Raw genomic sequence first — 27,495 nt, 5'->3', positions numbered from 1 at the left:
TTATTCAACTGGAGCAGACTATATATCGACCCGGATTTCACCCTCTCTCTACCTCATCGTCATAATCATCATCCATACACGCAGGTTGCCCAGGGGTGACAAATAGAAAAACCTGCACCGGGGCGAGTCGAACGACCTCGGACACTCCCGGCACTAAAACCATACGATAAAAAATGTTTGAATTAATCTGCTTTCTTCTCGGCCTTTATATTGTGGCACCTGATTCAATTCTCATTGGCTGTTATTTTAAAAATACTTTATTGTAGACGGTATTTATTTAGAAGAGATATTGAAAACAGAAAATGTGCGGTTGGTTTTCCTTTTATTCCTTACGTCCTAGTACACACCAAAGAGAATATGTACACACATACATGTATTCATGTTATATCGGCAGGCTAATTCTATTCGTACTCGTTATATAATAATAATAATAATAATAATAATAATAATAATAATAATAATAATAATAATAATAATAATAATAATAATAATAATAATAATAATAATAATAATAATAATAATAATAATAATAATAATAATAATAATAATAATAATAATAATAATAATAATAATAATAATAATAATAATAATAATAATAATAATAATAATAATAATAATAATAATAATAATAATAATAATAATAATAATAATAATAATAATAATAATAATAATAATAATAATAATAATAATAATAATAATAATAATAATAATAATAATAATAATAATAATAATAATAATAATAATAATAATAATAATAATAATAATAATAATAATAATAATAATAATAATAATAATAATAATAATAATAATAATAATAATAATAATAATAATAATAATAATAATAATAATAATAATAATAATAATAATAATAATAATAATAATAATAATAATAATAATAATAATAATAATAATAATAATAATAATAATAATAATAATAATAATAATAATAATAATAATAATAATAATAATAATAATAATAATAATAATAATAATAATAATAATAATAATAATAATAATTTTTAAAAAAGGGACTCGAAAAATCTCAACAGATGCGGGTATTTTCAGTGTATTATGTTGGTTGTACCGAAGTAGGTAAATAGCTGACATTCGAGGATGCGCATTGTTTTGGTTTGTGTGTGTTCGTGTGACATGAAAACGGGAACGAGTAAATAAGCCGGTTTATAAGCTTTACAGCAAGGAAGAATTTGAGGAAAAACATGGCTATTAGGACTTACGGTGATAAACCGATAAGTTTCCAGGTTGAAGAAAATGGCGAATATTACTGCATTGGATCTGAGGTAGGTATTTGTATTCGATATTAATAGTAATAATACAATTGTAATACGCTGTGTGGCATTTCCATAAACATGGCTGACATCAAATTACTGTGTTGCGAGTTCTTGTACAAAAAATTGTTCTCAATTTCAGTAAAAGTACTTTATTATTTCCCGTTACAGAATCATGTTTTGTCCTGGTTTAATTATATTTTATTGCTGCACTTTGATGATCACTCTCATTTTAATGCTTGTGCATCTGCAAAAAATCAAATACTCGGTGGCCAAGTTTTCATAATACTAAATTCGTTCCATTTTTCTCTTTTAACGATATAATACATCATTTGACATGCTTTTTGATACTCAGAAATACTATACCTACAGTGGATGTACCAAAAAAAATTGCTAACGTGTTATGTTGGCAGTTGAATTTTGATCCTAACCTAATTTGATAACAATTTTTTAACCAGTGCTTCATTTATTATCATAAGGGCGTATGCCATATTCTGAAAAGAAACAAATCAGTAAATGGGTCCAATAAAGTAAAGCATAGGCCTAATGGAACAAATATATCAAACTTGTCGTATTGGTGAGGAGGGTAGAGTTCTGCAGTTGCTGGGAGGAAATTGTGTATTCTCTCCTTTAATGCACTTTCGAAGGGGAGTTTGGTAAAATAGCCTACAAAGTGTCCGTTCTTCCTATAAAATTCCGAAACTGAGTAGCTTCCATGTTTCTCACGAGTGGCAGCCTTTATTTAGCCCTCGGAGTGATACATAAAAACCTCTTAAGTGATAAGCAACTGTAACGTCTTAGTACAAGCTTCTTTTAAAAATTCATAAAAAATACAGAATGACAGTAAAATAGGGCCTATATCATATTACATATCTTTTTGTTCAGTATAAACTAGAGAATGTGATTATGGAATAATATTGGGTACACGCCTTGATTCCATTTTATTGGGGGTGGTGAATTACAATTTTTCACTTTTGTAAAAAACAGTGTTTCAACTTTCACTGTACATAGCTTCAAAACTATAAAAGACCCAAACAAAAGGTAAATGTATAAAATGTTCACCACTTTGTTAGCAACAAAAGACTTACAGTACATATTAACCATAAAACTTAAGAACAGAAAGTTATGTACAAAAAACCAAAACTATGTACATCTCCTCTTCGGGCATAATTCTTTACTTTGAGTCACTTGCAAGAGTTTTTCTTTTCCTCCCTTTTACTATGGGCCTGTAGAAGTGTTTCAACTTATGGTAGCAAGTAGGATGAATGCCACAATTACACTTAGGGCACCAGAATTTGCTTCGCTTTCTTTTTATCATCCTCATTTTCTGATGAGTCACCACTCAAAGAAACTGCTTTTGGTACTTCGTCACCTGGCAAATCACTGTCATCACTGAAAACATAATTTTCATAATTTTCTTCTAACATATCCCGAATATCGTCAGAACAACATGGATCGCACATTTTAGTTTATTGAAAAACTAACCAATCAAGTAGAACAACATTAGAACACTGCCATGCGGTGTGCCTCTTCGAGCGACCGACGCTAAGACTTGTTTTAGACAGTACATAAGCAAAAAAACCTATTCGATAATTCAGCTAGATGAATCAAATTAGCCAATGAACTGAACTATTGATTAGTGCAAAGTTCGACGATATTCATTAAATGGTTGCCCAGCAACACCGTTCTAAAAAAATGAGTCGTTAATAATGACTTTATCATTTCACAAAGGCATAAATGACTCGTATCGCTTGGAGGGTTAATATACACCATTTCCCATCCTGGTAGATCTGCCATGCAAAACTTGGGTCGCTAGTAACATGGTTCGAACTGGCCGTGGACGGTATGCTTCATCGCTTCACAAGTGGGGCTTATGATCATCCCATAAGCCAAAAATTTACCCTGAACTACCTCACGTTTCTAACATTCTAAGGAAGTAGAAATTAATGAAATCTTACTTGGAATGAGTGTTGGAGGAGAGATGTATTCTTTGCGATGTCCAGGAACCCACTGTCCCACCCTCAGAAGTATATTTACTTTTATAACGTAATCAAGAGCAATACACACAGTTTTCCATTGCTGAAGCAGCAACTTTCATTCCTATTGGCCAACGTAAAGTTGGATGTGGCGCCATTCCCGTCAATCATAATAACTAGATTTTCATACCAAGCTGGGAAGAATAAAAGCACATAGAAAAAGGAACATGTAAAGGAAGGAATGTGGAATACAGGATAGAAATAATGTTATATAAAACTTACCTTAATGTAACTGAGTAGCTGCCATGCTTGAAATTACGTCGCCCATTTTTAATATTTTGCATATGAATGGCAGTGCGATTGTTGGACATCGCCCTCGTGTCCCCCCACCCCCTCAATGCATGTGACCTTCCCTTTTCTGTCCATGATCTGAACAGAGTGGTTCACGTGGAGATGCACAAATCCTTTGTGCTCCAAGCAATCGTATGCCTTCCAACAGTCTGAGATTACAGTATGATGATTCCTGGCAGAATCCAGTCCTTTATAACTTTGAGTTAAGACACCTTGTCCTATTCTCCACTGGAAAATGAAAAAGTTCTTGTGGTTTTCCCTTTCCACCCCTTCAAAACACTACACACCTTCCTCTATTGTATTTCCTCCTCCCGAATTTACTCTTGTCAATTTCCACAATGACACCTGGCCCACCTTTTATTTTTTTTTATTGGCCTCCGCCCATTCTTTACAAACTTCCTGACAGCAGCTAGACCAATCAACAATAGTTTTATCAGAAAAACAAAACTCCAGCTTCACAACAAGATCCGGGAGTTTCAGTAAAATACACCACAATACACCAAAGTAACCAACTTCAAACAAGTTCAAATTAGAACCCTCAAATAAAGTATTTTTTCAAGCACTACAAACCAGTCACGCCTAACACCCCATTCAACTTGACAACACGCAAAGACTATACGATCCCCATGATTACCAGTCTTATTCAAACGCAATGGAACATCATGAACTCTCTTTTTGCACACTCTTACTTGAAAGTAAGTCGTGACGTTGATACAACTCCACTTAATCATTCAAGTTCATCTTGTATTTGCGACCAAAATCTATTATATTAAGAACACATGCACTGCAGGCAGTTATTTCACCAAGTTTCGATCAAAGAACAATCGAAGATGAACTGATATTGACGGCGCAATGACGTATCTAATTGAAAATCGGATGCATTCAGTTATCCCATACAGAATAAATCGAACAAATTCAATTAGCCCACATACAATGCTGCTGCTATCGTTGCAGGCCGAAGAGAATCTGCTGATTTTCTAGTAGCACAATCTCTGTCAGGAAAAAAGTACAGAAGTAACTTGAAATTTCTGCCCTATCCAGTCCAGGTCAGTGGTGTTTTCATAGGAAGCTAGAGGCCTAACTCTGCTTCACGGCTTCTGACCTGGGGGGCTTATGCTTGTCCAGGCTCTACCCTAACCAGTATAGACCAATGGTGTTTCCAATGGAAGCTAGAGGCTTAAGGCCACTTCACGGCTTCTAGCCTGGGGGCTTACGCCCCTAGATTCTGTTTGCTTGCCCCATCCACTGGTCTTGTCCAGGCCCTACCCTAACCAGTACAGAGCAATGGTTGTTTCCACAGGAAGCTAGAGGCCTAAGGCTGCTTCATAGCTTCTAACTTTGCTTGTCTTCATATTATTGGTCTCCTAGGCTTCCAAGCTCCATCCTGTAGCCTTAGTTTCTAAGTAGACAAGTTGACAGTCTTGTGCACCGCTTGACTACATCCGTCGCAAGACTGCCACAAGATGTAAACAAAGAACAGTCATTCTGCGTGTACATGTATGCAGTGAAAGTTCGGTAGTGCAGGCGGAAGTATTGATAAAGCAATCCATTACATTGTCACTAAGTATGAAAGAAGGGCAGTCTCTGGACCTGCAGATGGATTTATGTCGGCTTCAGTGCAGGCGATGCAGTGACTGGAGACTAGGCTATTTTGTAAAATCCTTTGTCGATTATCTTAGTGTTTCATCATTGTTTTCGTATCTGTCTGGGTATTATGATTATGTTTAATACAATTATGTAATATGTGAGTAGTGCTGTAAGTTGATACTAATAATATAGATTTCATTTAAATACAATTCTGGTAAGTATGACATTTGTTAATGAAGTAATTCCTTTTAAAATTAAATAATTGTAATGCATAGGGCTAGAATTTAAATAAACTGCTTTTAATATTCTAATTTTCAGCTTGTGGTACAATTAACAGTAGGTCTACAGTTTTTCTAACATCAACACTGCACAATGCCTCCATATGTCAGTGCACTTTTTTCATGATTAAAATTAAAACATCCACTCATACGAAATATGTGTTGCAGAATTTTAATATACATTTTTAGTGGGTTATGATTGACAGGAAATATTTTACCTCTCTTGAAGTTCGACCCAGTAACTTTAATATTTATTATTAATAGGAGTAAATAATACCAGCATGGATTCAGAAAAGGCAGGTCCACATTTGACACAATATTTACATTGCGTCAAATGATGGAAATGTATTGGGAATGTGGAAAGGACATGGTAGTAACGTTTCTAGAAATTGAAAAGGCATGTGAGTGTTCCAAGGAATTTGGTATAGAAAACATTGACAGAGGCACAGATTGGGAATGATACAATGCAGATGGTAATAGCATCATGGATAGAATTCTACATAATATCCTGGAGAAGATGATGGGCGAGCAAGTAAAGTCTGTGCTCTCTGGTGATGACATTTTAGTTTGGGGAGATAATGAAGAGGAAGTACAGACACAAGTTGATTTATGGAATTAGGAAATAAGTTTTGGAATGAACGATTAGTAATGAGAAAAGCAAGACTTTGATTGTGACGACAGGTAACAGAAAATCCAGGGGAGTGATAAAAATAGGAAATTAACCTCTTGAAATAGTGAAAAATTTTAAATATTTGGGCAGCATGATGTAACAAGATGGAAATTTGGATGGAGAAATTGATTTAAGAATACAGCAGTCCACAAGTTTCTACCAGTGCGTGAGAGACATTGTATGGAACAAAGATGTGCCAATGAAGTGCAAAGAAGGTTTTATATTTGTCCTATTATAAAGCTATACTGACCGAGCTAGATAGCTGCAGTCGCTTAAGTGCGGCCAGTATACAGTATTCAGGAGATAGTGGGTTCGAACCCCACTGTCGGCAGCCCTGAAGATGATTTTTCCGTGGTTTCCCATTTTCACACCAGGCAAATGCTGGGGCTGTACCTTAATTAAGGCCACGGACGCTTCCTTCCACTTCCCAGACCTTTCCTGTCCCATCGTCACCATAAGACCTATTTGTGTCGGTGCGACGTAAAGCAAAAAAAAAAAAAAGTTATACTGACCTATGCTTCAGCAGCCTGGATGTTGATTGAGCGGAACAAAGTAAGATACAAGCAGCTGAAATGAGGTTCTTGAGGAGCATACAGGGAAAGACAAGACGAGATAGAATACGAAATGAGGAAATAAGGAGAAGCGTGAGAGTGTGTAAACTTCATGAAGAGATTGATATAGCAAAGCTAAAATGGTTTGGACACATGATGAGAATGCCAGAGAGAGAATACCAAAGAGAGCATTCATGGATACAGAGACTGCAAAGAGGCATAGGGGACAGCCTAGAATGAGATGGACCGAGCTCGATAGATGCAGTCACTTAAGTGTGGCCAGTATCCAGTATTCGGAAAATAGTAGGTTCGAACCCCACTGTCAGCAACCCTGAAAATGGTTTTCCGTGGTTTCCCATTTTCACACCAGGCAAGTGCTGGGGCTGTACCTTAATCAAGGCCACGGCCGCTTCCTTTCCCACTCCTAGCCCTTCCTTGTCCCATCTTTGTCGTAAGACCTATCTGTGTCGGTGCGACGTGAAGCAACTAGCAAAAAAAAAAAAAAAAAAAAAAAAAAAAAAAAAAAGAATGAGATGGTGGAGCTCTGTTGTGGACTGTATTGCAAATAGAGGAGTCAGTACAGTACTAGAAGAGGAGTGGTGGAAAGATCGAGTAAGGTGGAGGGCTTTGGTACACTACCCTACCCAGAGAGAATCTGGAAAAGGGAATGGATGATGGAGAATAAGAAGAAGAAGGAGGAGTAAATAATAAATCAGTTTCTTGTGTTATTAAATGTAATGTTCCTGAACCACTGAACCACGTGAATTGAAAGTCGTGGTGACAAGCTAAAAAGGAGTGACCCGTGTCATTCAAGTTAAGAAACAATGGTTTCCTACCCGGGCCGTCATTTTCTCAGTGTGGAGGCATTGTTCATTGTTGGTGTTGCTGTAGCCCCCTTGGAGGTAAAATGATTAACAGTAATATTTGTCCCCACTGGAGTAAGTGTACTTTGATATTGGAAGCTCTATAAAACCATCCATGCACCTGGTAGAGAACATCATAGGAGGATATAGTGGGAGGGAAGAGCATGTTATGTCAATGTTGTTATGACAACAACTACCCTAACTCCAGCAGAGCAAAATTGTGGCACCCCAGCATTTCTTAAAATCTTCAGCAGTTGAAGGGATATAAAAACAAATAATATTCAGTTTTATTTACCTGGCACCACTTTTTACATTTCTCAGTTTGTAACTAGCATTTCACATTCATTTTCACTAGGAACTTTTATAATATCCGAGTATTGCTTTCAAGTTTGTATATTATGTTTAAATAGGTTGTCATGCATCCGTTAAATTAGTTGAAATAACATGACATAATATTTTACATTGGTTATTTGTATTTCAGGTGGGAAATTACCTCCGACTGTTCCGTGGATCTTTGTACAAGAAGTATCCTGGAATGTACAGGAGGAGCATTACAAATGATGAGCGAAAAAAACTGGTAGAACTTGGTGAGTAGGAGGATGATTCTTTAACCATTCACTTCAGTAATACAGTGGAACCTTGATTCTCTGCTTTTGGAGGGACCATGGGAGTAGAGTTGCCATAAGGTTCAGGATGAAATTCAGGACACCAAGATCGATAAGTTCCAAACATAGGTGCTGACTCCACTGGAGCACTTGCCCCCATGCATATAGTGGTATGGGGACGCAATCGTGTTTTTGCTCCTGTAAAAATATTTGATATACTGTATTCATCCTTGCCCCAGTGCTCAAGACCAAAATTTGGCGCCTATGGTTCCATGGAGTGTATTTGGGTAATTCCATGTAAACTGTCCCATCCATTAAGAAAAGACACACTTGTTATATGATGTTAATGTTAAAAATCATATAGAGAATAAGAAATCATACCTTAAGTAAAATACCTACTTTACAGACCACTCCAAAATTATATAATATTCAATATTATTTGCATAGATTTTTAAGTAACAGATGGGACATCGCCTTTCTAAAGCATTTGAGATTTAAAAAAAATAATTTGCTCTCATTTTTAAAATTCAGGACATTTAGGGATTTTTAAAAATTCAGTCAGTACTTTGGGACACGTGCTCAGATTCAGGATAATCCCACTTTTTCAGGACGTATGGCAACCCTACATGAGGGAGAAAACCCCCAACATTCCAGTACGGGAAAACTGAAAATACGAGAACAAATGAAAGCTATCAACAATTTGACTAAACATCACATAAATGAAATATGTATAATTAGCCTATTATAATCTTACAGAAATTCCTATGTAAATTATGTTAATTAAAATATTGATTACTTAAAATTCAGTTTTACTATGGATTTTCCCATAAAAATTAAGTTCAGTAACTTTGATCAGTCAAGTTCGTCAATAAAATGTGCTACTAAATATCTCCAAGCCAAGCAACAATTAATCACAAGTAGATTTTTGGTCCTTTGATGTAATAAAATATAACACAAGTCTCGGATGAAAGAAATCTGGAAGGAGAACGAAAGATGAACCGGTAAACCATTTGTTTCCCATGGTTGAGAGTAGGCCAAAATCAGCAGAAGAAGAAATAAAGCACATCCTATAGAAAAGTGCCCAACGGCAAAATCCCTTCTTTTAAAAAACTTCCTTATTATTTGGTCGCTATATATGCCATAAATTTGTGTATAAGTGTTACAGCGCATAAATTACCATTAGGCCTACTCAACTTTTAAAGGTTATATTGTGATAGAGAATATGATTTCGAATGCAGGTATCCATTCTCAAAAGTTCTCGAATGCATTATGTTCGTCACTAATCACACAAAATTAATTGAAAATAAATTGTTAAAACTCAGGAAATTTCTGTTTATTTGTGACCTTGATCTCAGCTGTGAAACATGTAAAGACACCCATTGCACAAGCCAGTACAGGTGGGAAATGATAAAAACATTTTAAAACTACAGCAATTTTTATATGGACATTTAATGTAAAAACGTAAGCTTAAAAATCACCATTCAGGCCAATACTGTGATATCCCACAACCTCCCATGGCTTTATATGAGGTGCAGCATCTGTTCAGTTCACGAGAACGCAGCTGTATCATAATGCCTGATGGCGCAAGAAGATTGAGTGCATCATGAAAAACTACAGTACCGGGCGAGTTGGCTGTGCGGTTAGGGGCGCGCGGCTGTGAGCTTGCAGCCGGGAGATAGTGGGTTCGAATCACACTGTCGGCAGCCCTGAAGGTGGTTTTCCCTGGTTTCCCATTTTCACACCAGGCAAATGCTGGAGCTGTACCTTAATTGAGGCCATGACCGTTTCTTTCCAACTCCTAGGCCTTTCCTATCCTATTGTCGCCATAAGACCTATCTGTGTCGGTGTGACGTAAAGCCACTAGCAAAAAAAAAAAACTAAAGTAGCTGTGTAAGATTCATCTTAGATAATACGTCAGAATGAGTAAAAGTGCAGAGAAATTCGTTTTTTTAAAAGACTTTGTCCCATTTATTCAGAAGCAAGGCATAACCAACCACAGCAGTAAAATATCTCAAGTCATAAGAAATCTTCCAGGCATATTGCAAACTCTCAAGACTCAATTTCTGTTTGAAAGCCGGCAACTAGTGCCCTGAGAGAAGTGCCAAAAACTTGCTTGGTGATACAAATGTAAAAAGTTAGTCAAAAATGAATGTCTAACCCTGGACAAAGTATGAACATGTGATGAAACTCGTTCCATCTCAAAGTACAGCTGTCAGATTGCACTCTGTCTGCTTCCAACTGTTGTAGTCACTCTGCTTTTTTTTATGTCCTCTGTGGTTTCCTTAACCCTACAAGTGCCAATTCTGTAGTGCCATGCATTAATGCTGAAACTGTAATGGTTTAGAAAATATTTTATAACATTGGTAATAACTATTAGGAATCAACAATATATGCACCATTTTGATCAGAAAGAGTTGTTTCATGATAAAAAGATATTTAAAAAAATTAAAATATTAGAACTAAAGATCCTTTATAGAAAACAAACTTTTTCTTGGTTTGAATTTTTGTTATCTTGAAAACACAAAGTGAAATTGCACAAAAAATTTCATCGTAAAAAAAAAACAACAACCAGAATGTTCCCCATACAATGCTGAAATAATCCTCAAAGTTTCAAGAAAATCTGTACGTAATTAGCACTCCTAGACAACTTTGTCACAATAGGAGAAAAAGAAAACATTCACTTTTTCCTTGCAGCTTATTCTGATTCTACTTTCTCTTCATGGCTTTCTTCCTTTTATCTCCACTTGCTCTGAAGAAATGCTCTCATTGATCCCAGCATGTTTCATGAACTCCCACATTGAATCCTGGTCACCAGTATGTGGATTGCCCTCGCTTTTTGGATGTCGTTACACATACAGCGCACTTCCTCAGTTGTCTTCAGTAGTGTATAGTCATGTGACAAATTATCCAAACTTCTTCTAGCCTCGTCTGGATTTTCAATGTCCTCAGAATAATTTTCACTATCAATTTCACTGAAGTCACTACCCTCATCAAAAGCTTGTAAAATATCCGATTCACTTAGCAACGTTTTTGATTTCAACGCTGCCATGTTTGTTTACTACAATCACATGACAACTACTAGATATGAGATTATATGAAACTCCAACGAATACTACCAAAAGTGACACTAGTGGTGGAAAGTGTGAACTAGAGACATTTGAGTTTATGTAGTACAGATGTTTCACCAACAGATGATTGTCTTTTAAGCAAGTTTACCTCAGATCGCTTTTCTTGTACTTGTTCTAGTTACCACAATGACAGGACTTTAACACGAAGATCGGTAGGCATCACATAGCCTCGAATCTATTGCATGGTATGGGTTTAGAAAAATACAGGAGTGCTGAAAAAGAGTATCTTCAGTCTAATACATTTTAAATGTGAGTGTCTTAACAATATCTGTAATGAAGACAATTCCCTGAAATTTCTTCATCTCAAATACATCCACAGGAATCCATGTCTGAAATAGTGAACACTTTTTAAAGGGCCTCGATGTCAATGCAATCACTTGACTAGCATATAAGTTAGTTTGCACGCACAAATATTTAAAGACATCATGATTGAAAAATGATTTATAAAAGACATTAAGGAAATTTAGAGAGGGTATGGAAGAACTAAAAGTAACTCTGGATAATTTGCAAAACAAAATGGAAAATTTAAAGAAACTGAAAAACATAAAAGTTAGCTTTAAACTAAAAGTAGACAAATGACACAAAACAAAAAGGGAAATGCAGATTACGAATGACAGAAAAGATCAGAATGAATGAAAAGCTGTTGGGCAATTTGGAAAGAAAACTTATTGAAGAAGATGACCAGGAAATGATTGATTAAAGTGGTCCAATGAGGCCATAAAAGAGGCAGCAGCAGCAAAAGAAGTAGACGAAGGAGGGCATAACATTGTTTTCCTCACTATTTTTATTTACACCCTTACGTACATCAAATATTGAAACCAATGGATGATAGAAAGGAAACCAGGATCATTGCTCCTTTCCAGATTACTATTCACCTTCCAGCATTTTCACTTCTCATATAATCACACTACTTTCACTATCTGAAGCTATCAGATCACCTGAATCGTTATTGTGCAAATTATCACGTATTTCTTCTTCCGGAATCTCACTTATTATTAGTACAAAATTTACTCATATTTGAAGCTTTGTCTACCACACAACCGTCACTTGCTATTTCACTCAGTTTGAGAAGCGCCAAAATTGACTTGTAAACAATAAATAGAAGAATTCAAAGGGAGGATTGTACAGTGTCAAGAAAAGAGGGCACTCGAAACATCTACCAGAGGAAAAAGAAAATTCTAGGTTGAACTCTACTGGCCTCTGAAAATACAAGCCTATTAGAGCACGCTACACTGAACAAGCGCTAAATGACTTTACTCCTCTATGGTCCACAGAAGGCGGCATGCGTGAAAGACCATACTCCTCTGCCGGATCGAAGGTGTTAATGATGATAGACTGTCACAAGATTGGCTCTTTGGAATTGTGGTGGTACAGAAGAATATTGCGAATACCTTGAACGGCATACCGAATGAACAAGTCAATCCTGAAACAGGTTGGCATCAAAGTAGGCCATCATCAATATCAGACAACTGCTGACTTCAGTCACATTGTTAGAAGACCCAGTGGACTGAAGAAGACTAGAATCCTGTTTATAAATTTGCCCACATATCCTCAATGACTTAAGTTATATGATCGCATAATAGCATCGGGTAATATTGTGTGTTATTTCCTTCGAATTGTTCTGAAGTCAATATAAACATTAAAATAATGGAAATGGCAAATTTGTTCCCAATCCTGAAGGTCTATGTTAACGGAGGTTAAAGAACATAATAAAAATTAATATTACACACTGGAATGATGCCTGTAAATTTGCAGACATATCCTCAGCCAGGTCTTTATGTTCCTCTTTGGTCTCTCCCCACTTCATTCATATTCTTGTCATTGATAATGTCTGTGTTTGTTAGGTCATCAGCCCAGAGGCTGGTTGGATCCTCAAATAGCACCATCAAAAGTTATGCGGTTATAAGGAAACCCCAAAAATCAATGGCAGCACCAAAATGAGGCGTACTAGGCAAAATGAGGAGTGAGGTAGTTTGCTATTGCTTTCCTCACTGGGTCAGAAAGTACTTCGATGGAAGCTACACTTTACTCTTGCCTGTGCCAAGAGATGGATGCAAAAGTACTGTATCCATCAAGAAATGACAGCAGGCAGGTCAATGATAATACCTAATCATAATGGATAAATGTTTGTACTGCTGAGATTGTTAACAAATTCATTCTAAGAAAGTATTGAATACCAATGCCACTGGCTCCATAAGCCTGCAAGTGATGATTATTTATTTATTTATTTATTTATTTATTTATTTATTTATTTACTAGCTGTAGTACCCATTGTCGGGAGTACAACCATATAGAAGGTGCAAAGTTATCTAACTCCCTAGCTACTTTCCACCAATATTCAGGCAGGCTGTTTTACTACTCAAAACGCAGCAGTAATCCCACCTATCGGAGATGAGTAGCAGCAACAGAGACGAATCACATCACAACAATGGTCAATGTAATGTTACTGTTGATCAGTTTTATGAGCTTTAGATATTGTAGTCCTTCACGTTTAGTTTTCTTCCGACTTTGCGATATTAGAGCTAATGTAAAGACAGTCCTTCCCTCTTTCATAACTCCCTCTTGTCTTATTATTCCAGCAATCGTTTCTTTATGATTTTTTCTCAATTTTTATAATCACCTTCACATTTTTCCTTGTCGATATGGACCAATGACCACGTGGTTTTACACCTTAAGACAATCATGACAAAAACCATCACCAGTGAACACGATTAAACAATATTTCTGTGTCAACAATGCTTGTTGTTGATATGGACTAAGTAACAAAAGTCTAAATTCATTATTCTGTTAACATAGTTGGTATGGTAAAACTGTACAAGATATAAATTATTGGAACTTGTATTGTCTTTAACTTTTGTTAAGGTATTTGATACTTTTTGATAGGACCAATACCACAGGTATTTAAAAAATTAAATTTTAGTCACCTTTCCCTAAACTACCATTTCATCCAGCGTGAATAAAATTATTTATAGCCTAGACTATAGTGCATCATTCTCCGAGTGTACATACCAGTTTTCATTAAATTCTCTTCAGTCATTTTCTCATGATGCCCATACATACATTCATACAGACACAAATGACGGAAAATTAAAAAGTGCATTTCCTTGTTACTGAGGGCATGACCGATACAGAAATACCAATCTTTTTAAATTCTGAGCAATGTACAGACAAAACTCTTATATTTATTTATTTATTTATTTACACTAATGTTCATAGAAAACAGAACACCTTGAAAGACTAGAGATAGGACGTTCATATTAACAGGACATGTTTATTAGTATGTTCTGCAGAAACTATTAGCATTTCAGTCACCTAGGTTGAGCATGTGTCCTGCCCCTAGTAGGCACTGGGTTCTCTATGAGCACCGATAACTTTTCCATGCTGGATTCACCTGGTTCGACAGTTCATCTTTGGTGGTTGGCATTGGGTCACAGTGCCGCATCCGTCGTTTCACCATATCCCACACTTTTTCGATTGGCGACAAGTCCGGTGATCAGGCGGGCCAGGGCAACAGTCTGACATCCTATGACAACAAGAAGACACATGCTCGTGCAGCTACATGTGGTCACGCATTGTCCTGCTGAAATATGGCGTCGGGGGTGTCGTGTAGAAAGGGTATGGCTACGGGTCGCAGGATGTCATTCACGTAGGTCAGACTGGTCACAGTGCCCTGGACATGCACCAACTGTGATTTGTGGTTGTACCCAATAGCACCCCACACCATAAGGCCTTGAGTTGGTGCTGTATGTCTTGTGCGAATGCTGTCAATGTGATGCCTCTACCCCTGTCTGCGGCAAACCAAAATGCGGCCATCATTTTCAAACAAACAGAACCTGGATTTGTCCGAAAACACTATCTGCTGCCTTTCCTGTCCCCAGTGACGTATCATTCACCATTGCAGTCTAGCATGTTTATGCACATTAGTCAAAGATAGCTGGAGAAGTGGACGATGCGCCGGTAACCTAGACCGTAATAAACGGTGACGGACTGTCACTCCTGTTAGTGTATGATGTGTTTCACTGTTGCACCAGAGCCGAGGAGGATGCAGATCTATCCTGTAATGCCATTCAGATGAGGTATCGATCATCTTGGGGGTGGTCTGGGTGGTGCGATTAGACCCATCTTGTCTTGTTCTACGGCCTTCTAGAACCATTCTGCACACACCCATTGCACTGCCGACTCACTTCGTCCCACATGAGTAGCAATTTCCTGGATGAATGCATCACGTTCTCTCATGCCAATAATGCGTCCTCTTTCAAACTCACCCATTTGTTGGTACGGTTCTCACACATGTCTGCTCAGGTCACACTGATCTATTACCTTCGGTTTATAGTGACAACGAGAGCTGCAGGGACATTTTACCAATCGGTGGTGGTGCGCCGAGATATTGTTGTGGACCTTCAACCTGAGGGCCGACATGGTTCACATGCTAATCATTTCTTCAGAACATACTAATGCACATGTCCTGTGAATATGAACTTCCTATCTCTAAGCTTTTGAGGTGTTCTGGTTTTTATGAACATGAGTGTATTTATAGCATTGATAATTGTTAAATGTGTTTATTCTTTTCTTTGTAGTATTGATAAATGTTAACTTTCCATTTTATTGCCATTTTTACTTTTAGGTTAGCTTTCTTGATGATTTATTTATTTATTTATTATGCCTTTGTAGGTGGCGAAGTTAGGGCTCTTGGCCCTCTCTTACACTTACACTTACATCTCAGATCTGTGTTACTTTCTTGGGTAGAATTCTATAGCTTGTTCTTTTTCTTCTTTTAAGGCTTGAGTCAGCATGTGCTAGCTTCAAGTGTGTCTTTGTTGAGGGCATCTGAGGTAGAAGATATCATTGAAGGCAACGATGAAAAGTATAAAGCCGTTTCTGTTCATTCGTCAGAACCTCCTGTACCCAGGTAAAGTATAATGTTACATATTGTTGTAAAATGTCTTAAATAAGCCATTGCAGATCCTAGCAACTTATCTCTCTACTGTTCTCTCAGCGTACGTAGTTGAGCTTTGCAGTATATATTGCTCATTTAATACAACAATGTCGTAACTAAAAAACAGCCTGTTTTGAGTTATATTGGTTCTTGTATGCACTTTTAATTGTCATACATAACTCAAAAAAGGCAGTTTTTGAGTTCATCATCATATCCACGTTGTTCCATCTTAAGCGATGGGTCAGCAAATGAGGTTTCTCCACCAGTTGCGGTATCTGAACTTCTCTCCTTCTTCGATACTTTCCAGGGTATGTCCTCGCTGTTGAATGTCAATCTTCACCATGTCCTTGTACCTGAGTCTTGGTTGCACTCTTGGTCTTTTGTCTTAAAGTTTTAGATCATACATTTGTTTCGATAATCTGTTATCCTCCATGCGTCGCATATGTCTATACCATCTCAGTCGCTGCGCTGTTATTCTATCCTGCAGTCTTACAGCTCGAGCCTGCTTGCGGATTTCCTCATTACTGACTCTGTCCCTCTGTGTTTTTCTGATCATGCTGCGGACAAATCTCATTTCTGCTGCCTGGATTCTACTAACATCTTTATTTCTCATGGTCCATGTTTCACAACCATAGGTCAGGATTGGTACGTAATAGGTTTCATATATGACTCCTCTTACATTTTGTTGGTATTTTCTTGTTCCATATTATGTCTTTGACTATTTTGTAAAAGTTGCTACCTGCCTGAATTCTGTGGGAAATTTCCTTGTCTATAGAACCAGTATCAGTATCCAAGACATTTGAATTGATGGTTCATCTGTAGCTGTTTCCCCTCCATTTCAGTGTGTCCGATTGGTTGTCCATATCTCTTCATGACCATAACCTCACTTTTTTCTTGGCTGAAGATGAGTCCATATTCTTTAGCAACTTCTATTCAGGAGTTTATTTGTTCTTGAAGGTCTTCTTTAGAGTCTCCCCACAAGCATATATCGTCCGTGAACATGATAACTTTCATTTTCTTACCTCCAATGGTTTGATGAACTTTTCTCTGAATCTCGTTCATCACAGTGATGAAAAGAAGGGACAAAACACCACCCTGTCTTAACCCAGATTTTATATCAAATGTTTTAGTCATTCCTACAGGTGTTTCGACTTTACTTCGGGTATCTTCATACAAATTCTTGATCCTGTGTATCATGTCATCCTGTATTCCAATTTTCTTCAGTGTTTCCCACACCTTCTCTCTGTTCACAGCATCAAATGCATTCTTGATATCCAGAAAGGCTAACCACAAATCTTGGTTGTGTTCGTAGTATTTTTCCATTAGCTGATGGACTGTAAAGATTAAATCAATTGTTGATCTCCCCTTCCTGAATCCATACTGTTCTTCGAAGAGGTTCTCTTCAATAAGGGGTCTGATTTTATGCTCTATAATTCTTTCATAAAGTTTACCAACTTCAGATGTTAAAGTGATGCCTTTATAGTTGACATTTCTTCCTATCTCCTTTCTTGAAAATTGGAATTATGATGCCTGTTTTCAAATCGACTGGTATGTCTCCTTCTTTCCAGATCTTACGAAAGAGTCTGTAGATCCAATGTTTTCCAGAAATGCCCATAGCCTTGATCATTTCTCCATTAATTTCATCAGCACCAGCTGATTTTCCAGTTTTGATGTATTTCCAGGCATATTCTACATCACTCCATGTTAAGTCTAACCCGTTTTCAGAGGCAGACTTGCATGAGATAGTACTGGTACTGTTTTTTTGTGTAGCCTGCATGCAATTCACATTTAGCAATTCATCAAAGTAAGTCCTCCAAGTCTCTTTGATCTTATCATCTTCAGTGATTAGATTTTCACTATCATCTCTTAGGTATTTGGAGTTTTCTTTATCTCTTTTTCTATTTTTCATCGTCCCATATAACATTTTCTTATTGCCATTAACATCCTTTTTCAATTCATCACTCCACTTGTTCAACCACTTCTCTCATTCTTCTGTAACAACTTGTTTTGCTTGTTTTTTAGCAACCCTGTATAGTTCCTTATTATGGTCAGTCTGGTCCTTGAAATATTTTCTGAACATGTTGTTCTTGTTCAGGACAGCAGTTCTTGTTCTGTCATTCCACCATGGAGTTTCCTTCCATCTTCTTGTGCCATTGGTTCATCCACATACCTTCTCAGTTATCATTACTAGATTTCTTTTAGATCCTTCCATTCCTGTTCCAACTGTTCTTTCATCTGTCTTTAGTAGTACTGTTTTGATGTTTTCTTGGAACTCTATTATTCTATTATTATTCTATCATTGTCCTTCAGCTTCCAAGTCTTGAGTTTCTTTATCTGTGTGGTTCTTACCTCTTTTAACTTGTTAAACTTAAAGTATCCAATGAGTCTATGATCACTTTCCTGAGAGACACTAGGAATCACTTTTATGTCTAACAGTCTATTTTGTAGTTGTTTCTCAATCGAAAAGTAGTCTATAAGAGGTTTGCTTTTTCCATCCCATCCATATCTTGTGACCTTATGGCTTTTTTGTTTTTGATGCCATGATACCCTATTACAAGGTAGTTCCTCAGACAGAGATCAAGGAGTCTAGTTCCTTCTGGGTTTCGTGGACCCCATCCGTGTGGTCACAGTTCCTACTTGAGCATTCATATCCCCTATGATAATTGTTCCATCTCCTCTTATTCCTTCCTCTATGACTTCTTCGAAATGTTCTTTTTCTTCATCTTCACAACCAGTATTAAATGAGCGATATACTACCCACTTGAGAAAATATTATCTTAAATGAAAGAACAGTCGACATTCTCTCCTTAGATCCAGGCGTGAATATCAATTCTGGATCTGAAAATTGATAAGGGATGCGGTAGTGCTTCTGAATAAGGGACCTGTGTTACTGTTTGTTGCATGATGTAAGCATAATCCTACTTGAGACTTGGAGCTTCCTTAGTAATTGCTTCTCAGGTGTCTAGACAGGGCAACTGTCTAATGCAACGCAAAACTCAACATTAGCTATCAGCCGGCCGTGCAGCTTTTGGCCAGTTTTTGTACATTTGCCTTTCAGATGGTAGGGTAACAGTATGTCACGAATTCTAATAATATAGTAACAACTTCTGCAAGCTCGAAAGATAGTATTCTTGAAATAGCAAGTAAGTTGGCCATTTGGTATTTCAAGATTACTTATCATCATAATGGTGAATACTATTCAATGTATTCAGCATAGATATTCTTATTGATCCATTTTCACACTATGTAATCTATTCGTTAAGAAATATAAACAACTGCATCGAGCAGGAGTTCCACTGAGAAATGTATACACATAAAGTTTCCTCTTGAAGACAACTTTCAGGGTTTGTATATGAGGTGGTTGCTCTGTTTCCTATCAAAATGGCAGTTCCAGGAACATTACAGATTTCACCCAGAGAATCAGTCGTGGTGTAAACATGAGCACGTGCTTGGGTTAACGTTTATTGGTTAGTGCTGCCGCGGGACACGTACACGGAGACATGAAACTAGTTTGTTAGCCACATCATGGCTAATGCGATCTACATGCAAAATGTCCGAAGTATAATTCCTCATATAATTTAAGTCAGAAAAATATACATAAAACAATTTGTCTTAATAGTTATTTAATATAAACTAGCAGTTTCCCGCTGGCTCCGCCCGCAATGTACAAAGTATGGTATTGTTCGTTGCTATCCTCATGGATGTATTTGCAAAGTTTTGAGTTAATGGAATAAAGCACATGATCTGCTGTGGTAATAGAATGTAATATTATGTCAACAAAACACTTGAAAATACATCACATAAAGAAATTTAATTAAACGTTCCTTGGAACAACACTACGTGCCGAACTGTTAAAAAGTCCTTCAAAGATCTTTGATATGGAGACAAATGTACTCATAACTTTTCTCAGAATCTACCAATTTAAGTAGTTATTGCCTCAAAAGAAAGTGCTTGATCCACTGAGTGTTTTTAGACTAAAACGAACTGTGTACTTCAATTTGAACAAAAGATGTGATTGCTTCAATGAGAAAAAATGTTGAAGAAATGAGACGTCAAATTGAATGTGCACTCATAACTTTCCTCAGAATCAACCAATTTGAATAGTTAAGAGCTGAAATGAAAGAGCTTGATCCACTGAGTGTTCTTAGGCAAAAACGAACTCCGTACGTCAATTAGAACCAAAGATACGATTGCTTCAGAGAGACAAAAAATTGAAAAATCAAATAATTTGAGGAAGGCAGAAGTTAAGTGATTTATAGTACCGGATGACAAATCTGTGCATGAATACCTTTCAGTTAAAAAAATGAAGGAAATCGACCGGATAGAATGGCTGGACTGACTGACTTTAGTTTTTATAATTTTTTTTTAATATATAGACAAGCATTTCAAATTGAAGAGCACCAGTGTCGTATGCGCTCATGCTTGACCTGCCATTTCTTAAGCTGTGAGTAAGAGAAGCAAGCAGATGCAGTGAGTGAGTGAGTGACTTACTTGTTCTTGTGCATGACAGGTTTGTTATTGACACACTAGCAAAGGAAGCAGGTTGTACGGTGTTGAGACTTCCTCCTTATCACTGTATTTTGAACCCAATTGAGTTGGTGTGGAACCAGGTGAAGGGGCTTGTTGCACGCAACAATGAAACCTTCGAACTCGCAGAAGTCAGGACATTTATTAATGAAGTTCTGGTGAACGTAACCGCTGAAATGTGGCAAGCTTTTATTCACCACGTGGTAGAGGAAGAGCAGACATTCTGGAAATTGGACAGTCTGTGCGATATAAGTGTGGACCGTCTGGTCATTAATCTGATTGACATGAGCAGCAGTGATGGAGAGGAGAGAGAGGAATCCGACTTGGAAGGAGTTCGTCCTTTATCAGATTCTGTTTAGTAAAGTACTGGACTTTTTTATTGTTTTAATATTGCCTTTTCTATGCTATAAGTTCCCCTGTAGAATTTTATTTTATTGAAATATTAAATGTGTGAAGTTTTACTTATATGTGCTGGTGTGATTTATTATGTATTTACATTTCGGCCATAAATTCAAATCTACCTTTCTTTTCTGATACGTTAAATATCCAGATGTCATTTGCCATTCGATTATTGTTTATTTCTCGCGGACAGTAAGTATAATTTGTCTCGTAATCTGCATCACAATTGTGTGTCAACTACATCAGTGGTATTCAGCAACAGTCTGTGTAGAGCTAACTCTGATGTAATCGCCGCAATCAAGCGAAGTAACAACAGTTCCAAGACAGCCCATGCGGTTCTTACCATGTGCTTGGGAGTAGCCCAGTGATTCTCCAATCAGCATTCAGACCATGGATAGATACATATGGATACACAATGTTCTTTGTTTACATCAGGTTCGGTTCTCTCGGTGACGGCAGAAATGTAAATATCAACCTCTGGTAAAACAGTGTTTTGAAAGTGAAGCTCTGGGCAAAGATGGAGAGATCGAAAAAATTGGTTCAACACAAGACATAAAACATAAGAAAAGGAATACACGGAAAGTTGTGACAAAATAATTCAGTGCTTTGAGGGGTGGAAAACTCTGTCAAGAGCACCTTAAAATTCTGTGGAAGAACCTAAAAGTGAAGGCTAAAAAGCAGAAAGCCATGGACTTGCGGGGGAAAAAAATTAAAACTGGAGGTGGTTTCTTCATACAGATCGCCTACATCCAGAGTGAATTTGTGGAGGACTTCCGTAGCTACTATTGCATTGCTGCATGCTGTAGGTATGAAGTGCATTTTATTTTCAAAGACTTCGAATTTATTTTCCACACTCCAAAAGCGCGTTCTGCAACATTGTGGATTTCTGCATGAGCGGTGTTCAGCAGGTTTATTTGGTTCTAGGAGCGGTGTCATGAGTAAAGATGCCAACTATTACGATTCAGTCGTAATAATTACGGATTACCCATCATAATTACGCCTTTACAAATCACACACCACAAATTACGATTTTTTGTTGATTTTTAAATCTAAGTGTATGAAATGTTCAAAAGGATACACAAGGAATGCCATTTCAGCTTGAATTCTCAGAATATTATTCTCAGTAATCATTTATACCCCTTTCCTGTCCCTCGTTTAAGAATATTTCTAGTTTTCACACGCCGAACGCAGTGTGCGCTTCCAGTACCAGAAAAATAGGCGCCTGTGAAGTGGTATGTCTTGCGAAGTTGTCTTTGTGCGTCACATGATCACACTTCCATGCAAGTTCTTTTGTCTTCGTTTTGGCGGCAAAGTGGTGACAAACTCTGTTTCATTGTGAATACTCTATGCATGACTGTTGAAGAAGTATTTATTGCGATTTTGGTTGCCAAATTTACATATATTGCTCTTCTAGGATATATGCTAATTGTGTGTTATGAAATGCGAAGGTTTGAAATAATGACGCGATTTCTTGTGCAGGAAAGTACGTGTGGTGACGTTACTGTGATTAGTGATGTTAGTAATAAACCAAAAATAGTTCAAAAATTTAGAGAGGAATACTCAAAAGAATGGCCCTGTTTACTGCGTTCTTCAAAATCTTATTCACACGTGTTTTGTAGTGCGTGTAGCTGCGATATTTCAGATGCGCATGAGGAAGAACAAGTCTGAATTCCGCGCTAATGTGAACACCGAACTGTTAAGTGCTCTGTTAGTGTTACTTTAGCAGGTAAGAATCATACACTCTTTATAAGCGTCTTTGAATATCAGGTTGAATTGTATGGTGTTCATTGATTTTTCAATGATATGTAAGTTAGTAAGATCTTGAAAAGTATTTTTTATGGCCGTTGCCGCCCCCCCCAGTTGCCCTAACGGCTGCATTACGAATTGCCTTTCTTGAAAGTTGGCATCTCTGGTCATGAGGAATGGTTTACAGGCATGACCCTTATCTCCACTAACATTCCATTATATAAACGATGTTCAAAGTTCTCTGCAACAGCACTATTGTCCCAAATTCGTGAACCAGGCTATCGGCAAACAGTATTGATGTTCTTCATACTCGCAAATAACTTGCATGTTAATAGAAAAATACCCCTTCCGATTTCTGAAAATTTCCAATATAAATGGTCCTGGTGCGAAACGCTGGCAACCAGGAATGAGTTAGCTGGAAAATTTATAATGTCCAATAATGGACCATTTATATTGGTATTATAAATTTACTCATTAGGGACAAAATATTTCAGGTTCCCTATGGGAATCAACATCTATATCATTCCGAAAAGGTCACCATTGTCAAAGGGATGGCACGAAATGGGAATATGCGTGCAGTCAGTTGCACCCACAATGTGTGGGAAACACGCCAACGTGAAGAATTTTTAAAATTTTCCGAACATTCATCATTTTTTGCAGGCATATTTATGTAACCCCCTCTTAACATTAATAGTGATGTAACCACACGATCAGAGATGCGGCCAGCAGTCGTGCGGTGAACGTTAATTACCGGTAGATCACCGGCAGTTAATTGAAATGTTCTAGTACGAAACACTCGCAGGGCATTCAACTGTAATTTGGGAGATATAGCTGAATTCTGGTCAGAATTTTGTTGTAAGTGATCTCCAAGTAGATTTAGAAGGGAAGTAAAGAATTCCTTCCTAAGACCAAAACGTTCCTTTTTCTCTCTCTATGTACATATCATATGGATATTGCCTTTCACACACTGTATTTACTATTGCATTCCCGTCATTTTCTGTGTCGAGATCGTCAATATAATCCAGGAAATCCATATCCACGTTTGAAATGTCTTTCTCTTGTATAACATACGGTATTCTAATTAGTCAGCAAGTCTAATCCATGCACGACGTGAGGGTAAATTCTAACCTATATTCGTGCGTTATTTACTTCTTCAGTAATATGCTACAAGATGGTGCTCTTCAACATTTTACTCTTGTAGTAATTTAGTCTGGGAGTGTCTGAAAAGACTAAAATACTTCGGAAGTACGTAGGTGCTTTGAAAAGTTCTCGGAATGTACTAGAATTAAGTATCTTACCTGGGTGGAACTGGTTTTATTTTTCAACATAGTCTCCCTGTAGACTAATGCATTTGGTCCAGCGATGTTCCAATGCCTTGATCCCATCTCGAAAATGAGATTCCTCCAGTCCTGCAAAATACCTCTCCAATTCGGCTGTCACTTCTTCCCTTGTAGAAAATCTCCGTCCACCGAGGAAAATTTTCAGCTTGGGGAAATACCGTAGATGAAAGTCTGATGGTGCCAAATCAGGTGAATAAGGTGGATGTGGCAACAATTTGTACCCCAGTTCATGAAGTTTTGCCATGGCAATAACACTTATGTGCGGCGGAGTGTTGTCCTGATGAAAGATGGCCTTTTCCCTTGCCAAACCAGGCCTTGTTTCGCGTATCTTTTCCTGCAATTGGTCTAGGAGGTTTGCATAGTATTGCCCCGTAATTGTTTGGCCAGTATGAAGATAATCTATCAGCAGAATGCCTATTGCAAAAAAAAAATGAGGTCGTGACCTTGCTGGCCGAACGCACTGCCTTTGCTTTCTTTGGTGGTGGTGAATCAGCATGTTTCCACTGCTTTGACTGCTGTTTTGTCTCTGAGGTATAGTAGTGGACCCAAGTTTCATCTGTAGTCACAAACCAGCGCAAAAAATCTTGTTGGTTGCACTGAAAACGGGCCAGACTTTGTTCGGACATTTCCAATCTGGTGCGTTTATTGTCCAATGTCAAGAGCTGCGGCACCCATCTTGCGGATACGATTTTCATACCCAATTCTTCGGTTGAAATATAATATACCCGTTCAGAAGACATCCCTACAGCTACAGCAATCTCCTGCACTTTCAGTCGATGATCCTCCATGACCATTTTATGCACTTTTGCGATACATTCTGGGGTCGTTTGGCCGTCCACTACGCGGATCATCATCCGAGCTCTCCAGACCAAATTTAAACTCGCTGGTCCACTTGGCAACAGTTGAAAATGAAGGAGCAGAGTCCCCCAGTGTGTTCTGAAAGTCAGCATGAATTTCCTTTGCTTTCATACTTTTCTTTACAAAGTATTTATTCACTGCTCGAATCTCAGTTTTTTTTTCCCATTGTCACAAATCACTACGCGGAAACAACAACAAAGAGTCGTCACTACCACACTCCTGCAGCTTGAACACTGACGCGCCACGTGTTCACTCACAAAGGATGTGTGATTATTGCGCGGGAACCTCGTTGCTCTAGCACTGACATCTAGCGGTGATTCCGAGAACTTTTCAAACCGTCCTTGTAATTTACTCTTGTATGGAAGTCTCTGAATGCTGATTTCAGGAGTACTTTACTACAGAAGTAGAACTTAATCTTGGTTGGTGCATGCCACCCTAGGAAGGGAGAGGGTGAAACCCAGTGCCAGCACGTAGCCTACTCCTGTCGAATAGCACCAAGGGGTCTGCTCAAGGCTTGACGTCCCCATCCTACGGGCGAATCACCATCAACAGCGTTATATGCCCTTACTCCATATGATCACTGCGGAGAGGTTTGGAATTTAATCCAGACTTTTGGCACGCAATCTAGTGATTAGTAATTGTACGCTACCACCTCCCCTACCCTGTCGGCCAACATTCTGATGGTAAAGATTTTTTCGACCAACGGGACTCGAAACGGCTAATCTCTGTGTCAGTCCGTTTAGATTTCAATGCCTTAACGATCATGGGCACCAGGTGGGCTTGTTCTCAACATATGACCAAAAATAATATTCTCTTCTTATGAAATCCGTTACAGGTTTTATTTCCTGATATACTGCTGCATTTGGGATGATATGCCATTCTCCTTTTTGGTACTTCTTTTAATGTATGTTCTTACTATTCTTCTTTCTAATCTTAAAATTTTGTCTGCGTTATTCTTTTACCTTAGTTTAAATAATGTTTCACTTCCATAAGTTATTTCAGGTTGGACTACAGTCTTATAATGTTTCAATTTTGTATTTATTGACGAACATTTCTTGTTGTATGTATTTCTGGTTACTTTTTGGGCTTTATTCATTCTCTCTGTCATGGTATTTATAAAAATATTGTTATGTATTATTTCTTGTTTAAAATGATGGTAAAATTTCTTATATTTGCAGGGAAGGAAAGACTAAGAAAAGCATGCCATGGGTTCCATCTTTACCTAATAGTTCCCATCTTGATGCTGTGCCTCAGGCTACGCCTATCAATCGCAACAGGGTAAACAACAAGAAGGTTCGCACCTTTCCTCTGTGGTAAGAATGCTTTTATGAACATTTCGAATACTCTAATTTAAAAAATTATATTGAATACATTTTTTTCCACTTTCCTCATAATTGGTGTAGCCTAGATGGACAAAGTTTAATAAATTTATGTTTAGTATATTAACATGTTGAGTACCAAGAGACCCTATTTGGGTATGTGAGAGTAGTCAAGTTTTTGAACTTCACGTCCCCATATGGGGTCGTATGTGCGTTCAAAATCGAGAACTGTGCGAACCCATTGAGGTGCGCAATAAGTGTGTGTTTCGAAGCTGTATAAATCCTCTTTCTGCCATCTGTTGCCATCTATTTAAGTACGTGCATAGTCCACCTTTCATTCATCAAATTCTGTTTTGGCGTGACCTCATATGGGTATGTCAGGAATGCTTTGTAGGGTGACAAAGTCATGGTCTATCTTGCCCATGGATTATTTATATAAATGTGCATTGGTCTGAGTTTCCTTTAAGTCATTATCAGTAAATCGAGCAGTAAAAGGCTTGGTGTAGATGGTCTGGACGATTTATTGAACTAGTTGGACAAAGATGTTGTAGACAAAGTATATCGCTACAGTGATTTTGAACCCAGTACAGAGCAAATAGCGATCTTGCATATTCATCCACATTGATGAATTACAATCTTCAGCATACACTTCTCGACTGTGCTTCCGGTTTCCAAGCACCTATTGCAACACTTTCAACTGACATCAATTGTCTTCAACGATATAGTCACTGTTTCCCACGTTGCACAATCATCACTGCTAAGCTATGTGTACAGACTGTTACCGAAATTAAAATTTATACAAACAATGATGTACATATTCAGTATTCCCTAACTACAAATTCTTCTTTTTATATTATGCTCTTACATCCTAATTTACCTAATTCACATGATTTTCACTACCGTACTTTTCATAACAAAATTTTATATGAAATTTTCCTAACCTAAAATCGGGAGATGGTCATTTACAAACATTTCCTAAGCTAGAATCGGGAATCGTGCTTTTGTCTGGCTCCAGTATGGAGAAGCTAACACGTCTCTCATAATCAACGATATATATCGCGTCCCTGCAAAGTAA

General features: G+C 37.5%; 1 protein-coding gene across 1 annotated transcript in view; it reads left to right on the top strand.

Annotated features, from left to right (window-relative positions):
- Positions 1-1,156: 1,156 nt before the first annotated feature.
- Snr1 (SWI/SNF related, matrix associated, actin dependent regulator of chromatin, subfamily b, member 1) overlaps positions 1,157-27,495 on the top strand; it is a 69,032-nt gene continuing 42,693 nt past the window's right edge. The window contains exons 1-4 of the mRNA XM_067159168.2: positions 1,157-1,298; positions 8,044-8,149; positions 16,075-16,204; positions 26,280-26,414. Of these exons, the coding sequence (XP_067015269.1) occupies positions 1,218-1,298; positions 8,044-8,149; positions 16,075-16,204; positions 26,280-26,414 (452 nt within the window). The 5' untranslated portion in view covers positions 1,157-1,217. The remainder of the gene's footprint in view (positions 1,299-8,043; positions 8,150-16,074; positions 16,205-26,279; positions 26,415-27,495) is intronic.

Source organism: Anabrus simplex, chromosome X, assembly GCF_040414725.1.
Source record: "Anabrus simplex isolate iqAnaSimp1 chromosome X, ASM4041472v1, whole genome shotgun sequence".
Classification (NCBI taxonomy): Eukaryota; Metazoa; Arthropoda; class Insecta; order Orthoptera; family Tettigoniidae; genus Anabrus; species Anabrus simplex.
This window is presented reverse-complemented; position numbering and strand designations above follow the sequence as displayed.